The sequence below is a fragment of the Anticarsia gemmatalis genome, chromosome 14 (genome assembly GCF_050436995.1).
Source record: "Anticarsia gemmatalis isolate Benzon Research Colony breed Stoneville strain chromosome 14, ilAntGemm2 primary, whole genome shotgun sequence".
NCBI classification, from domain to species: Eukaryota; Metazoa; Arthropoda; class Insecta; order Lepidoptera; family Erebidae; genus Anticarsia; species Anticarsia gemmatalis.
In genome coordinates, this window is record NC_134758.1 from 7,814,228 (window position 1) to 7,832,274 (window position 18,047).

Consider the following 18,047-nt stretch of genomic DNA (forward strand, 5'->3'; position numbering starts at 1 on the left):
GTATTGTTTAATAGAAACATTTGGACATGCCACTTGGTTTTGATAAACTGATAGGCACAAACAATATGATAAGAAACCACTATCAAGAGCAATGAAATTCTATAATACATATAAAAAAGTTAAAGATAGCACCTCCCACTCAAGTGGTCGCAGGTTCAAACCCGAGGCAACACATCAATGACTTTTGGAAAATATTTGTGTATTAGAAATATTTATCACTTGCTTTAAAGGTGAACGAAAATATCGTGAGGAAACCATGCATGCATAAAATTTATTTAATGGGGCATATAATAATATAATAATGGAAAGTCCCCAACCCGCATTTGGCTAGCGTGACGAACTCAATGCCTAATCCCTCCCTAGTTTAGGAGGAGACCCTTCCCCTGCAGTGGGAGAGTAATAGGTAAAAAAAACCACAATCAGAAGCAATGTTCAGTAACAACAGTTTTCAATAACCTATCTTCAGTAAGATATTAGACTACTGAATAATGTTCCTCTGTCATAAAAAATTATAGGAAGTCAGTCTCTCTGAATAAGTTAAATAATTTATTCCGAATATCCTTGTCGATGTTTATTTGCTACAGGAAACTTAAATAGGTGCGTAGACTCGTATCATTGTATGGTCTGTGTTAAACCACAACCTAGTTGTATTTGTCGAGAAAGATAACATAAACCCACAACATTAACACGGCGTAAACCTATTTATACTATGATAAACAGGTAACAGAAGTGTTATTAAAATGGAACTTACTATGTAGGAGGTGACCAAACTTTTGGATTAAATTATTGATATTTAAAGTATCCTAACATAGAGTGGAAAAGCACAAAAGAACTGTATGCTGCCGGAATCGAACGTCGTAATCAACAGTTTCACTCAGAACAGATTTAAGAGATAATCCTACTAATTTTGTAAATGCGAAAGTTTGCGAGTTATATAGTTGCGAGTATGTATGGATGTTTGTTACTCTTTCACGCAAATACTTCTGAATCGATGGCGATTAAATTTGGTATGTAGGTAGCGTAGTCTATGTGTAGTAGTCCAGTACTACACATAGACTACTTTTTATCTCGGAGTTCCCGAGGTATCGGGATTTACACAGGAAGGGTTTCCACGCAGACGAAGTCGCGGGCGGCTTCCAATACCTTTATAATATTATCTCTGAAGGTGAAGGTGCATTGGTAACCGTCGAAACAAATATCACGAAATTGTATAATTAGGTACTTATACCTAATTAGGTTAATTGGTGACATCATTGTAGGGATCGTCTTTGTAGGAATCGTTTTTGATGTTCATAGCTCAATATATAAAACTTATCACGCTAAATAAAAATGGCAAAGGCTATCAACGACGTCAATCAATGAGTTGATAAAATATTACAAAATATAAAGTAATTGAAACGCTGACTCATCACAACAATATCTAGAAGAAATAAGACTCATATTGTATAAAATAAAATTTATATATTTCACAATGTTAACACAACCTCCAATTATGTTTGTGTGCCAATAAATGTTCGTGTTCACAAGCACTAGGTTTAACAATCTCAATAATTGTGTAATTTATGCGTACCATGTAACATTACATACTAAACTAAGGTCTATTAAGTAACATTGTATGATTGAGATTCATGCGATATCTATCTATCGAATATTAACAATACGCGATCGATAACACTAGTAAAGTGGATAAATAAATAAGCTATATGTAAAGTTTTACATTTGATTTTTAAATACAGAATACATTTATAGCAATAAAATAGTTAATAGAGTATTTTATAATATCATGAAGGCATAGTCGATTATAACATAAGTTATCACGTAAAGATCTTACTTTATCATGGTGTATTTGTATTCATACTTGAAAGGGAAGCACCATAATAGCAATAGCTGATTCATGAGAGCTCTTGACACATTGAGAGGCGATACGTTTACAGAACCTGATTTGATAGCACAAACAACTAATTGCGATATGCATTTATTATTGCATTTTTTCCACATTATATGACTCACTGTATCAGTTCAATAATGTCACTGTTTCCCGGGCTAGGCACAATAATTAATTTCAAAAGTTTAATGTCATTAAGTAATTAATTAAATTAAATGTCATAACAATTTGTATATTGCACTAATTTGTACTATCCTAACCTAAAACAATTATTACTAATTAAGTACTTGTTTAATAAATTAATAATACGAATAAAAAATATATAGAGACCAAAAAAGGGTAAAATAATATCATTAGGAATGTATAATTTAGTTCGAAATCAGTTGACTTAGTTATCAACGCACAGTTGCATAGCAATCTAATCAAATCCGTAAGCTGTCTATAACTCGGACACCACAGATGAGTGCATTGCATTACATGACCTACACATTATTTCTAAAAAAATACTTTTAAATACAATGTTTTTGTTTATGGCATGGTAAGGGTTATTCGCTATATTGTTAAGGCATGTCCTACACGATGACACTCGGGCAAAATATTAGTGTTTTAAAAATATATTTAGATTCCATTTCGATTTTATCTTTTCAACTAGGTATATTGACACTTTTTAGTATTGATTTAGGACGTGACTTAAACTACTGAGCCATGATTCCTTATGACAAGATCAAATATAGCGCGGTATACATGTGATGTTTTTCACAGACTTGTTTATGTGTATGAAACTAGACAAACACAGACAGTCTAACACGCGCGCCATATTTGTTTTTGTCATAGTGAATCAGCTTTCTGTACAGTAAGAGCGTTCACACACCGGGTTTACTTTGTCGGGCGCATATGCTTGTTTACACGGCGAACACTAAGCTGCTTCGTACACAATACATATGCACGTGCACAAGCTATTTATAGGCTCGCGTGATTCCTCGCGCGATTCTTGTTAGATTTAGCCCCGTATGTAAACGACCTTCAATTTTGAACGACTCACAGCGACGCTAAGTTTTCTTCTTAAATATATTTTGTAGATTCATATTAGTTTTTGATTGTTGGAATATTTGTGTGACCCGTCTCCCGACCTCTTGTGCGGCTTGAAGGTTGGTCGCGGGCCGTGGGGGAGGTTCTCTGATGACGTCATTGCTGAGAGCTGTGCCGGCAACGTTGTGGATGAGAGCTTCTATCGCCGCCCTGTATTGAGCTAATGTTGGGTGTTGCACGCCTTCTTCCAGTTTTCTGTTTATAGGAAAGATAATATTTTAAACAAAAAAATATTTGCAGTATGAAGATTTATAGTTTTAGGTCACACATGCATTGTGCACGCTATAAGGACGGACGCACACGCATATAAAATATTATTGGACAACTCACACATGGTCATTTGATTCCAAACTAAGCGGAGCTTGTACTATGGTAACCAAATAACTGATAAACATACTTATATACTTCTAAATACATACTTATATAGATACATTAACATCCAGGCTCAGAACAAATACTCGTGCTTATCACACAAAGATTTGTCCCGGGTGGGATTCGAACCCACCACACGCGGCGCTATGGTTATTGCGGCGAGGTGACCGCTTAAACCACCAAACGAACAGTTGAAAAAAAATAACCACACGAGTGTACGAGTTTGTTGTATGGAGGGTATGGTATGGTACCTGAGTGCCGGTAACAAGGCGGGGTGGTGTCGACAGTGATGTACGGCGAGCTGCAGACCTGGTGTCAGAGCCGCCAGGCACTCGGTCGACAGAGACACGCGGTGGCATAGCGTGCATAGTAGCGATACCGCTGAAACAAACACAATATGTTAATATTGATGTCATGTTATAAAAGGTTTTTATCATGTTATAAAAGGAATGTAATTAAAGATCGACAGATAAATAAACATTATATGTAAATATGAATGTGATAACACTTATATTTTTACCAAATTCTGTAACATGATCACGTGAACACGACATTAGGTATCGATTATTGAAATTGATACGTGTTCTGTTACACACACCGATTATAAAGCAAAATTTATAAACAAACAGGCGTTTTGATATTTAAAACGAAGACATAGACGAAGAACGATAAAAAAAACGGAGTTGTGTCTACTGCATTACTGTACTTAACTGCTGCACATACAGATATCATTAATGGCTAGAACTTTTAGTGCCTGTTTCACAATTTAAGAAATGAGTGTTAGATAACCTCCGCTAGAAAAATTGACAGCAGTGAAACCAATAAAATAACTCAAAATAACATCTGATAGGCTATCTAAGAGTTATCCAGAAGTTGTAAAAATGGTCTCTACTCTCCTTAAGTTGACTCTTTTTACTAAATCTTAATCATATTATAAACTAGCTGACCCGTGCGGCTCCGCTCGCGTGAATGATTTTTTTTTACTAATACAAAGCTTAATTATTTCTTAACAACAAAATATGCTTTTTTTCACGAAAAATATTCTCAAAATTATTTATATCTCATATAACTCGCGCTAAAGCATATCCGCCATTAAAACTGTTGCCATGACAACGGAATTTTGTTATTCAATGTCATTATAATATTGATTATTCGCGACTTCGGTGGCGAAACCTGAATTTTCCCGGGAAATGCGTCATTTTCCCGGGGTAAAAGTAGCCTATGTCCTTTCTCGGGTATCAAACTATCTCCATACCAAATTTCATGCAAATTGGTTCGGTAGTTTGGGCGTGATTGAGTAGCAGACAGACAGACAGACAGACAGAGTTACTTTCGCATTTATAATATTAGTATGGATAAACACTTACCTTTTTCCGACACAGCATGGTTATCAACAGTAGGCAGTACGAGTAGGGCCAGCGCTTCCGCGGTCCTCGCGGCTTCCTTCACGGTGAGAGGTGTGGAGGACGTGAGGAGGTCGTCCACCGGCGCCCAGCACTGCGCCTCGCTGTCCAGGCCGCGGATCAAACAGGTGCGGGTCACGCTACCCCATGATGTTATTGCTACTTCTCGGACAGACCTACAAGCGAAATACGGTGTTTAATTAACAGACAAATCGGTTTCTCCTTATGAAACGTCAAAGGCGTTTTTATTTAGTATGCTGACACAATGGCATTGCAAGTAGGGTTGTGTTTTCGAAATCAAAGCAATGATTAAAACGATGTTTTGCCTGTAATAATTTGAAAGTGAAGAAAGAAAGAACAATTTTTGTTTCGTTAACCCAGCTAAAAATCATATTGGCATTAAAGGTATTACTCGTCTTTTGTTATATGAGTAATTTCGAGGCCTTAGTCAACCAATTGGGAGTTAGGAACATCACACTTATTGTTAAATCTGCAGTATTTTCATAACTAAAACAAAGCCTAACATAACCATTGAAACAATTTGTCCCAGGGGAGACAAACGCATTCAATCAGTGCTAACATTGGTTAAAAATATTGCAAGCGAATATAGTTATCACCAAACATATTCTATAATGATACAAGTATTATACATAAATAGATATAAAACTTATACACTCATTGCATGATACCATACTGATGACGAATCAAAATTGAGTAATAAATACAATTTATTTTTAGAGATGAACTTGATTTCGATGTATACGGAGTGCAAAACCATTTAACTACATTGCGCAATAATGCACTGTAATGTATCGTATCACTATATAGTATAAAGCAAAGTCATTTCCCGGGTCTGTCTTTATGCCTGTATGTATGTATGTATGTATGCATAGATCTTTAAAACTACACAACGGATTTTTATGCAGTTTTTTATAGATAGAGTGATTAAAGATGAAGGTTTATATGTATAATGAGGAAGTTTACATACATTAATCTATTAGAGAACCACTGATATTTTTAAGATTTCTAATGCGAAGTTATAAATAAATACTTTTTTTTGCGCTTACATTGTAAACGTTGGCTAAACTCTACGAGATATATCTAAATCAATCATCCCCCAGCGAAGTGGTTGAAAGGTGAATAGGTGGTTGAAAGTCACCTTTTATTTTTCCTACGCTATACGCAAGCGACGCCGCGCGGGTCTACTAGTAGTAAATAATGTCAAGTCATTATTTACAAAGATAGATAAGTGTCACATAATCGCATAATATGTATGTATGTATTTATGTTCACTATCATTTAGCTATCACTGTTTAAAATTTACTTAACCGACATTACATGGCATTTGTTTACCGTTTGCGGAATTAAATAGAAGCAACTGAACTAATCCTTCATGTTTAGAAACTACTTTATAGATTTATATTTAGATGTTTGTTATTCAATTAAGTAATGTGGTGCAACAGTAAATGAATTGTCATTTGTCCACAAACCTTTATAATCAAATACATTTTCGAATTGTAATAAAGTTTGTTCCTTAAAATCAAAATAAATGCTGGATTGAGCAATAGGTAATAAGTTATGTTATAATGTCATCTCATAAAATTGTTAATGTGTCATAAATGTTGGTGAATCTTTTAATACATAATATAATTATGTCTTACAACATAGTCTATTTTCAGTTTTAGTAGTTTTAGTTAGTAGTTTTATTTGAAATACATTATAATCATAGTTATAATGTCTTATTTTACGTGCGTTTACATCGAACATAAAATCCAATGTTAAACACGTCGGTTAAGATATCATAATATATTATATCCACAATCTCAACGTTACAAATAGCAGATACTATTTTGACAACGACAATAAGAGACATGCATTATTTATCCCCGCACACTTGTCGTATCAGTCAGTATTTTTACCTGTATAGCTCAAGCTGACCAAAAAACAAAAAAATATATATTACTTACGGGTCTTCATCATGTAATAATGCCATAACAGCGGGCAACATTTGTCGTTCGATGGACTTCTCACTCAGTTCTGTGGCGTTCAGTAGCTCGGTGATGAGATTAGCGATGTATACCCGTATTGTACTGCCGCTTGAACTCTCACAGCTACTTGCAGCAACTAAAATACAATAATAATAGTTAACATTTGTATTTTGTGTCTATTGAGATTATATAATATTGGATTATTCTTGAATAAATATTAATATGTTATGTGAATGTAATCTAATGATTGTTTGTTATGATTTTTATGCAACCTTGCGTGCCTGAGAGTTCTTTAACATAGTTCTTAAAATCATGCAAAGTTCTCAACCGGCACTTGGTTAGCGTGGTGGACTCAAGACCTAAGTTAATCTGATATATATCTGAAATAGGGTTGATTATTTTGACTTACATTCTCTAAGATGTTGTAAATAAAAGTCTATATCCTCGTGTCGATGTTCCGCCACCCACTTCAAAGGTATTGAAAATATTTTTACAGGAAGCCCTCGGATACTGCTATACATTATCCATCTGTGGAAAAAGAAACAAATATAGTGGAGCAACAGATCTATTTCCGGGTCGCGTAATTTTAGTGGGTTTTTTAGCGACAAAGGGCAATGACACCTACCAACAATCTTGAAAATAACTCAGTAGTGTCCCCTAAATAATCAATGTGATCTTTGACTATTAGTTTTGTACTCATATAACATTGCCATCCTTAACATAAAGCTAATTGTCATTTTCTTATAAATCAATCATTTGTGTACAGAATGAGCCAACATTTCGACAACAATGTTGTTAGTTAGTCGGGACCTTGATCAGCAGTCGTATACTAACTCCCAGAGAGTATATTATGGACGTAGTTAAGCAGAAAGGACCCAATCCACACTTTGACCACAATGTAGTTAAGTATACAATCATTCTCCTGAGGGTCAAATCTATGATGTAGTGAAATCCCTATTTTTAAAATGTACATGGAAACTAATTTTCCTACTGCCTCAACTCAACCCACAGTATGAAGAGTGTCAAAATTGACCCTCAGGAGAATGATGGCATACTTAACTCCATTGTGGTCAAAGTGTGGATTGAGTCCTTTCTGCTTAGCTACGAGTTTATATTGTCAAAATCACGTTTACTAAATTAACATTGTGAATTAAAACACTTACTTCTGTAAGAACTCCCCGTGTTGCGTCTCATCTTCTAACGCAGGTAATATAGTGACCAAATAAACACCAACAACTACCGTGCTATCCACATTCACTGTGTGTAGCTTCTCCATTTTGTGTTCCAAGTCCGCTATCATATCACTAAACATCGGCTTCAGCACACACGACGAGAAATGTATACCGAAGTTGTCGACGTAACTATTTAATAGAGAGATTAGTAGTTCGTATATCGCGGTGTGATTCAACACTTTGCTGTTCGTCACCACTTCTAGGATTTGTTTTAATCTGAAATATAATACGAATAAATTAGTTTGAACGATTTTATGTCGGGTAACAAATTAAGTATCTGATAAAGTACCATTTGAACAAATGAGGTAACGTAAACTTTAATATATTAATGGTGTATAAGACTCGTTCACACTAGGATCAGTTCACATAAGAGTTAGGTTTGTATATCGGTATACAGACTACTTTAAAATATAGTCAATGTCGCTACGGGAAGCGATGGTAAAATTGAGCTGGAACTTTTTCTATCAATCTCTGGATAGAGAAAGGACTAAAAGCTACATTTAAATTTGATACAGCCTTTGCAAATTGTATAGTAGCCAATTGGGTAAATTTAAAAGCTATAAGTATACTATTATATCTACTGTTTTTACCCTTCCTCATTCGGGAAGACTCTTGCTTAGCAATTGGATAGCAATGGATCAAAAATGATATCACTAATCTAAGTAAAAAAAGATGCAATTTAAAGTACAGGTGACCACTACACAGAAATAGAAAACACTGCGATACATGGCATGATAATAAAATAAAAACACAAAATACTCACGTGCTAATAAACCACGTCAACTCAGACCATCTGACATCAGGTTTCTCTTTAACTAAATTATTCATAGCTACCAACAGCATCTTAGCGTCGAAGTTATCAGTGATGTAACACTGCAGATCAATGAAATACTCTTGTTCCTCTAACGGCACTTCTTGTAAATTTATCGGTTGCATATCACAGTTGGATAAGGTGGTGTCCCTTACAATTTGTACATTAACTACGTAGGCCAGTTTGGCTAACACTAACACTCGGAGCACCTCCAAGTACAGCAGTACAGTCTTCCATTCGTTATCACCGCTCGCTTTGTTCATATTTGATAGTATTCGGCTGCATAAGTCCGTTGAGAACTTTCCTAGAACATTGAAATACAGGGTTAAGTATAACGTATTTTTGTCTATCTCAAATTTTGCTACTGTTATACTCGTATTATCTTTTAAGTAAGGCACTCTGTTAACGCTATACGAGATTTACAATGATTATTATACATATAATATCGAATCACTCAAAACTGCTTGCACGTATGAATGTGCACGTATACGCAGGCAGCGTGTTAGCTTGCATATTAGCAACGCAAAAAATCAATCCAGTGATAAATTAGCGTTTAAAATATGCCTAGATTAAATACGATTTATGTAAAGATCCATATTAATAGTCCATTACTTTTATAAATTTAAAATGTACCTGCAATCAAAGCACTCCTCGCCAGCACCGGAACAAATATATTAACAGTATCCTTCACACATTTCTCAACTGGGTCCTTGAGGAAGTTGAACATGAGACTCTCTAGTTGTCCGTACTTGTGTTCCGCGACCGGACATATCAAACACGCCGACTTTAGTCCCAACGAACGTATCTCTATCTCATTAGACTCGCACATTAGTACTACGAGGCTAAGTAGGAGAGACGTGCATAGTTCTATAGGCACGTAGGGAGCGATGGCCACGCACACTTGGCTGGCTAATACTCGTCGCTCGGTCGATCGTGATGCGAGGAGCTCAGCGATTGAGGATAGTACTTCGCCGCTACCACCCCATTTGACTACTAAGCAGGTTGCTGAAATAGAGAAATTAATTGTTTCAATCTTCGAAGCGAAGTTGATTGTAGAAACAAAACGGTGTAACTAGTGTTTGCTTAGGTGTCGAATTCAAAAATATTAATATTAATGGGAATATTTTACTAAATTAATGAATAAGTGTTCTCAAAAACACTGAAAGCTGCGGCATATAAGTACAAGTGAGTGATAATATTTTTCAAGGTTTTGAGACTGTCTAATTCACTTAGAGAAATAGATCACTACAAGCCTCTCTAGATTTACTTTAAGCGGATATATTTAAGTTTAAAATGGTAACTAATATGTAATGTGTGTTACCCTCGCAGATGGCGCGTGTGTCGGCGCGGTCGGGCTTCTTGACGAGCGTGAGCAGCGCGTGCAGCGCGCGGGCCCGCCGTGCGTCGCCGGGCGGCAGCAGCGCCGCCGCGCCCGCCACCAGCGCCGCCGCCTCGCCGCGCCGCGCCACCAGCGTGTGCGGGAGCAACTGTGTACACAATGCATTATATACTACACTTATATTAAACTTTATGCAGCAATAGAGAGACGGTTGAACGACCTGGATATGTTCCTAAATAGTCCATTCAAAAAAGGAAATGTAGAGTGCGTGAGCGGCATCCTAAGCAATTTCTTTAGAAATTGGTTCAGGATGCAGAGTAGAGTGTAAACAAACTAAAAATCCCCGCCTCTAGGAGGAGCGCCGGAATGGGGGGAGGTGGTTAAGGTTCCCGTTTTTTAGTTTTTCACTAATATCTTTAAAACGGTTCATCGTAGAGAAAAGTGTCTTCTACATAATGAAAAATAATAACGTTTTCTGCAACTTTTGTTACCAACACTTTATCGCAATTCTCATCAGTTTTCGAGCATCACGCTCCCAAATAGTTAAAATAAATGTTTTCAATCATTTGTAATACGTACCCTAGGTAAAGTATCGGCTACTAAAGTGAGCAGTCCGGGAAGAGTTATTGGTTTGTCGCTGTTCACAAGCTCGGCGAGGAGATCGTTCGTTAACGGCTCGTTCAAGTTCAGCGCCTCGCTGCACCAGTTCAGCACTGATACTTTCAAACTGTTCGGTATACCACTGAAAAACAAATACAAATTGAGATGATGATTACTAATTTCCAATTGAAAGGCTTTTTCAGGCTTAAATAACAACAGGTCCACCCGTCCACTGCCAATTCCAAGGAATCACAAAAAAATAAGAACCTGTTTTTTTTTCAAAATAAGTACAGTACACTCTCTACATGTTATATCAAATGTCATAAGTAAAATGTTGACCTCTCCAATAATGGTAACAGTGTTATTCTCTTATAAACTGGGATATTATTCAACATTGGAGCAGTAAATCAACGTTAGTTTTAAACTCACCTATCAATCCACATCTCTTTACTATTAGTTTCGATGCTGTTATACTCGTAATGCACGCGGGTCCACTCGCCAGCGTCATTGATGCTCAGTGTCTCGTCCAATGTGGTGACACTACCACGACGCAGCGGCGACCCGCGCACGCTCTGGTCAAGTGCACCCGCGTCGAACGAACTTATGTTCGAGCCTTTCCTTGTTCTGAAAATATTATGTACATACTATACAAGATATTTCATGTGTTTCGTAACGAGTCGTTTTGTGTTGTTTTAAAATGTACTTTATTATTGAATACCGGTATATTCTAAGAATATTTCAGATATTGGAAAATTCAACGAAAAAAATTAAAATCATGAGAATATATTATCAATACCTTTTAGTACAGCAAACGACTCATAGTTTTGACTGAAGACGGTTACATTATCTTTTGCACTAGTTAAACTACATTTAATAATGTTTAAACAAATGCTCCATAGTAGCACCACAATAAAGATATAATATGCTAAGTTATTTTCTATTAGTAGTTCATCAATAAATGTAAAGCCTAAAGTCATTAAAACGGTACATGTCTAGGTTCATTGTTGCTTAATTAGTCACCGGAAAACTCATTGTTATTCATAGCAAACAAAAGTAAGTCAAATGCTCATTTGCATACAAGTGTGTTGATAATGTCTCTCTACTGTCACAGATAATGTCACGCCGAAAAACACAAACTAACATGTCGGAGGTTTTCCAAACAATGCGGATATTGGATTTATGTAAACTTCTATAATACGAATGTAAGGTTCGTACGAATGTATGTACGTAAATACGCTCGTATTAAGCGCGGAGACTTTTTAGTATCTTTTATAAAAATATGCGTAACAAAATAAGGTGAAATACAAAATGGTAAACGGAAGTTTACTGACATAGATGCTGTGTCTAGGTACTTGTAGATCTAACGACTTAAATGTATAGATATCGGCAATTGCTAACTAAAGCGAATAGCTAAAATCACTAACGCTTAAAGTGTAACTAGTGCTAATACGGTATTAAACAATAGTTGATTGAAACAGCACGACAAAGATTGATTCGTCAAAAATCGACTCACGTATCTACATATGGCCTCAACTAACTTCACAACTTAATAGAGAGCCAGAGGTATGATTAATAATTCTGTGTTGTTACAAAGAAAGTACTGTATCAATCAGGCCCTGATGCTCGAAATTCTAATTTGTTTTACAGTTTGAAAATATGCCTAATATGTACACGCTTTTAGAGGACAAGTAGGAAACATTTTTGTTGGTTTTTTGACATCATCTAATATATAAAATTTTCGCGTCACAGTTTTCGTTGCCATACTCCTCCGAAACGGCTTGACCGATTCTCATGAAATTTTGTGAGCATATTGAGTAGGTCTGAGAATCGGCAAACATCTTTCATACCCATAAGTGACACTATTTTTTTTTTATTTATATGGCAGAGCAACGTGTGCCGGGTCAGTTAGTAACTTTATACTATTCGACTCACTTACATTCCACTATTCTTTTCACTGTCGATCATTTCAAACTGTTCTGGTGTCGCACTATGCGTTGAATTACTGCTGCCGTAGTGATTCTCAGCGGCTGTACAAGTTATTGGTTTCGGTTCCTCCACTCTCGTCTGCACTGATAACAGCTTATCTTCAGGTATATGAAGGTCCAATTTACTCTCTGAAGTAGGACTCGTTAATGAATTCAAACTGACTATGGCAGCATCATATAGTTTTTGGAAGTTCAGTTTTTCAGTCTCTAAGGCGATCACTTTTTGTTTCAATAGCTCGATTTCTTCGGCTTGGATGAGTAGCTGTGAATAAGTTATGCAAATAGATTATGGTTAGAATTGTAGGAAAAATGTGTGAATAGTTAAATCCACTTTAAGTTCAAATACATAATATTTGTTCGAATTTTTCTCATTTGTATATGAATTAAATAAAGGTTAGTATTTTCCTCGTAGCTTTAATTATTTATTATACCGATTTTGGTTTATTAATTCATCCAGCTATATAAACGTTTCTTGTACAACGCATTACGCTTTAAAAATCTATTAACCCCAAACAAGATAAACGAGAAACAGAGAGAGTGACTAGCCATTGGTCCCACTTTCATAAAAAAAAATTGAACCCAAAAATTCTAAAGCTGTTAACGAGGCAGCAAATAAAACGAAACAACTAAGCATGTATAGAACAAATGATAAAGTGTATTATTTACCACATGGCTCCAATCAGTTTCATGTTCAATGGAGGTCTGGCAGCTGACGCAATCGTTGCCCTCATCAAAGTCTGTCTGACACTCCATCTCGGCGTATGTCCAGTCTGTTTCCGTGCTCGCGTCAGCTTTGGGCGCACTGATCACTGTCGTGTTACCACGGAACAAAGACACCAAGCCGGCTGGTCTGGGCATGTTGAGACCTACATCATCCCAGTCTTCGAATTCCTGTAAATGAGTGAAAAATATATATAGCCTAATCATTAGGTTTTAATATACCTATCGCCTCTTTAAAAAATAAATAAATAAAATAAATAAATATCATTGGACAACTCACACACGGTCATTTGATTCCAAACTAAGCAGAGCTTGTACTATGGTAACCAAATAACTGATAAACATACTTATATACTTCTAAATACATACTTAAATAGATAAATTGACATCCAGGCTCCGAACAAATACTCGTGCTCATCACACAAAGATTTGTCCCGGGTGGGATTCGAACCCACCACACGCGGCGCTACGGTTGTTGCGGCGAGACGAGGTGACCGCTTAAACCACTGCGCCAAACGTGCAGTTAAAATCAACGTGAGATCTCAAAAACGTTATTTTTATTATTCGATATCCAACACTAATAATGTTTTTTGCTTATTTTCAGAAAGCACATTAATTACAGTAAACTGTAATCGAGAATATTGTAGTATTGATTAACGCTTGAATATTCAAAATTGCTCTCTTGTAAAGTTGTTGTTTAACAAATTTCGCATAAATAAATGGTATTTTAATTTGTTTTTTTATTCAAAACGTATGTGTCATAAAAATCGTAGGTATATTTTCTTAGTAAGCCTCTCCTTCAAGATAACTTTTTGCGGATATGTCTATCATATAACTGAGATATGGCAAAACATGGCTATTTTTTCTGTTTTATTAATTACGTAGCATATAGTATGGGTTTAAGGGCTTCTATTAAAGTTGGTTGAGCAGACTACGGCTAAATCGAATCGAAGATTTATTTTGTAGACTACAGCACGCAAGTGTTAACGTATCATATTGTCTTTATATGTGCAAAGCACGTGCCTAACACTGCGGGTCAAGAGCGTGTAACATGAATAAATATACTAATATACATTGCAGATTAACTCGACGTGGGTACTCTTATTGTTGTCGGATTGCTTTACATGCGTCAAGTAGTCTTTTAGAATTAAGTTCTAAAATTTCTGATACGCAATCTCTCGGTATACCTACACGGTCCTGTAGGATAAGATGTATCAATTTGAATGAAGCCGGCGAAGTATAAGGGTCTTAACAAGTGGCGCTCTTTGGTCTCTACCTATCCCTTTGGCAATGTTACTAAGTTTGTATTTCCTGTACAAAACAGAATTTACTATTCATAGTCTAATGGTTTTAAAGTATTTGAATACGTCGAAACAATTTAAAAAACGTATCACTAAATAATGAACTATAATGAATATTCCGATTAACATTGACAGTTGCATGTAATTGATATAGAATTTAATTGATTATCCACAATACACAAAAGCATTCGAAAAATCAGGAAAATGTTCATAGTCAAGGTGCTAATGTTTACAACACTAATGACGCACTTGCGGTATCTATTTCAATACAACTATACGATATCTGTAGTACGACACATTATGATTTGTATATCGTGGTCTGACGCTCCTACTATGTCAACATGCCAGAATTTCCACAGGGCCACCGTTTGTGGGCGCGCCGTCAATTTCACCAAGTGTTAGTATTCCTTGGACACACATTTACTTGTTTATTTATTATATCTTATCGCCAATGTAATTTACTTTATTAAACATTTCGAGGTTTTACTTCGTTTATTTAAGTAGGTATACTTAATCAAAGTTATTCACGTTGCCCAGGACTGGTCTTAAATGCTATTTAAATACACTGAAAGTAACTACAACTGCTTTCTGAAATACGGAATAGCTCAGTTTATAAAAACTACTACGTGGCCGCAGCCACCCATCTGTAGATAAGCGTTACCATGGTTGCTTACCAAAGAGTTCATTCAAACAGCCGCGAGTTTTATACTTGATCTATAAAGTTCCCGTTTCTCGTTGACTGTCATCTTAACATTTTTATTACCACAAAAAAGTATGAATCATAAGTAATTAATCTTCTTGAATACACTCTCATGCTATAGAACACACGCATATATGTATAATTACCGTACATTACTGTTACGTGACTTATTGGTAATCAAACAAGAATCCAGTCATGCAATTCATTATGTTAGCTTCAGTAATTTGCACAGACATATTCTAATTGCACTTGTGCATACGATTTAATGAAGGAAAAATACAATAAGCATAATTATATTCTTAGAAAACTACTTTTATGAGAATATTGAACACAACAATAGAAAGGAAATGTTTCGTTTATAAACATTGTGATGGTAAACCATAGAGCACTAACATTAAAAAAATAGTATTGCATAAATCTCATTAGCTGGTTTGTGAAAAAATTAAAGTAATCTATGTCCTTCCCAAGGTTATAGTCATAAAGGTAATATCTGATAACGATTTAATAATTAGTGTACGTCAAATTAAGCTAATACATAAACACTAAAATTGAGACAAAAAAAAACAAAGTGCTTGAGACATGACAGTAAAAATATGCAAATAAATAATTGGTAAAAGAAATCATATTATCAGATATATACTAAGAAATAGACTAGTAATAACACAGTGGTTTTATTGGAATAATGTTGATAATACCTGGAAAATATAGGTGTTCTACACACTATACCATTGACAATACAATATTATATTAATGTCTATTATAACAAGGAAAATAAAACAATACATTATATAGAACTTCTTACACACACCCTGCCTTATTACCTGCTTGGATGAATCAACAACAGATTTGAATATTAGCCTGTAAGGATTACACACTAAGGTCTATATTAATAGACCAATATCAACTTGGGAAGAGTTATTTGAGAACCTTTTTGATATATTCAAATAGGTTCCTTGAATATTGATGTCTTACTTTGTTGTCACTAAAACATTATTTTTGATTTAAAGGTGGTTTAAAAGTATGTATCTTGTCTTATTATTGTCAAAGTGACAATTGCCTAGATTGAATGGGGTTTTAGAATTCAGTTGGCTGTCCAGTTATTAATTTTATTTAACTAGCCACATTTTCTATCCTAAGAAACATAGTATAAATGTTGTTAGCAGTTTTTATTAAATAAATAAAAAAGAGAACATACCTGATCTGGATTTTCATCAGAAAATGTAATGGAAGTCAGTTTGTAATCTTGTAGCAATAAATATTCATTGATAAGGAAGTTTAGAGCTCTCTTCTCATGGGGCTTCAATGAGCGCTGATCTGATATATCTTTAGTGTGTTTGTCTAATGTTGATTCACCATCTGTAAAATTGCAATAAATTTAATTAAATAGTCCTTTTAAGAGGAAAGGACAGGGATAGCAACACATAATATACAGGTGTGAGGTTGTCCCAATAAAACAGGTCTAGATAGACTGCTGAACTTAAATTTAGACTCACTATTTCAGAGATGTGAGTCACCTAAGATCCTGTATGTTTGAGAATATTTACACTACAGATGACCTTTAAAGTATTTTTTTATTATAAGCTAGAGTAATGATTACCTGCAAACTGTGTAAGGTTAGCTCTTAAAGCATTAATTGTTTCTCTGGCTTTACGAAGTTCAAACTCCAGTACTGCAACATCTCCTCCGCTGCCACCTCTGTCACCCCCACCATCTTCAGAATACCTTGCTGTGTCCAAAGAGTCCAGAGTTGCCTGGCTTGGGGTGCGATCTGTAGAGCTTAGAGATTTAAGTTTTTTTCCACAAACAAAAATTTTCTTAATGATTTTAGTTCAGGTTCATTATTAAAGTAATCACAAATAACGATCTAACATGGTGTGCTTAGATGTAATTATCGCAGCGGTACTTGTATTTTTACGTTAACTACTGCTAGTAAACAAAGCAAATAATGATTCAAACAAAAGTAGTGCGTATCTTGTGCAGATAACAATCAAGTTGTTCATTTAGATTCGTTTTCATCCGGCAATTATAGTTAATTATAAAAATAATAAGAAATATAAACAAACTTACGCATAGATGAAAATTCTGATGCCCTAGAAACATGTTGTTCGAAATTTCCGGGATTGGAAAAGAATTCTCTTAACTGTGGTAATTCTTTACCACTCTCTACGAGTTCTGTATGCAACTCTAAGGCCGTCAGGAAGTAATGGTCTTTTAACAATTTTGTAGCGATGTCCTCGTAAGCTAAGTGAGGTGATGCAGCGAAAGAGTTTTCTTCTATCTCCTTATAAGGATTCATAGCGCCGATTACAGTTATTTACATGCCACATGTAATATTCTTCAACAACAATTATTTTTACACTTTGTTGCCAATTCATTCAATTTTTTTGTGGAAATTAAATTCCACAAAAATTGAACAAAATAACAATACAACGTAAGAAGTAGGTGTCACTAGTGACGAACGGAGACTGACAGTGACATTACGGAAGAACTGTATATTGACAATAGGAGCTTGCGTTCGGAAACGGTGCAAAGTTTCACTGAATATTTTTTTGCATAAAGCATTAACCTCTGTAAAACTTAATACAAGGAAGATAAGTTACACTTCCTTATGTTGATGCATTA

General features: G+C 35.4%; 1 protein-coding gene across 1 annotated transcript; it reads right to left on the minus strand.

Moving 5' to 3' along the window:
- Positions 1-1,441: 1,441 nt before the first annotated feature.
- Positions 1,442-17,891, minus strand: LOC142978319 (RAB11-binding protein RELCH homolog). The gene is made up of 16 exons (XM_076122705.1): positions 17,493-17,891; positions 17,023-17,193; positions 16,621-16,781; positions 13,371-13,595; positions 12,656-12,966; positions 11,149-11,343; positions 10,699-10,861; positions 10,102-10,267; positions 9,414-9,785; positions 8,733-9,084; positions 7,901-8,185; positions 7,147-7,265; positions 6,717-6,873; positions 4,714-4,925; positions 3,598-3,727; positions 1,442-3,169 (listed from the first exon to the last, which is right to left on the minus strand). Exons 1-16 carry the CDS (start codon positions 17,719-17,721, stop codon positions 2,935-2,937), a joined length of 3,483 nt encoding a protein of 1,160 aa, XP_075978820.1. The 5' UTR covers positions 17,722-17,891; the 3' UTR covers positions 1,442-2,934.
- Between the last annotated feature and the right edge of the window lie 156 nt (positions 17,892-18,047).

Excerpts from the sequence above, each read along its gene's own strand:
- LOC142978319 (XM_076122705.1), bottom strand. The coding sequence starts at position 17,721 with ATGAATCCTTATAAGGAGATAGAAGAAAACTCTTTCGCTGCATCACCT. Across the intron at positions 13,596-16,620 it reads CTGATGAAAATCCAGATCAG|GAATTCGAAGACTGGGATGA; the intron begins GTATGTTCTCTT and ends ACTCATTTACAG. Across the intron at positions 10,862-11,148 it reads AAAGAGATGTGGATTGATAG|TGGTATACCGAACAGTTTGA; the intron begins GTGAGTTTAAAA and ends TTTGTTTTTCAG.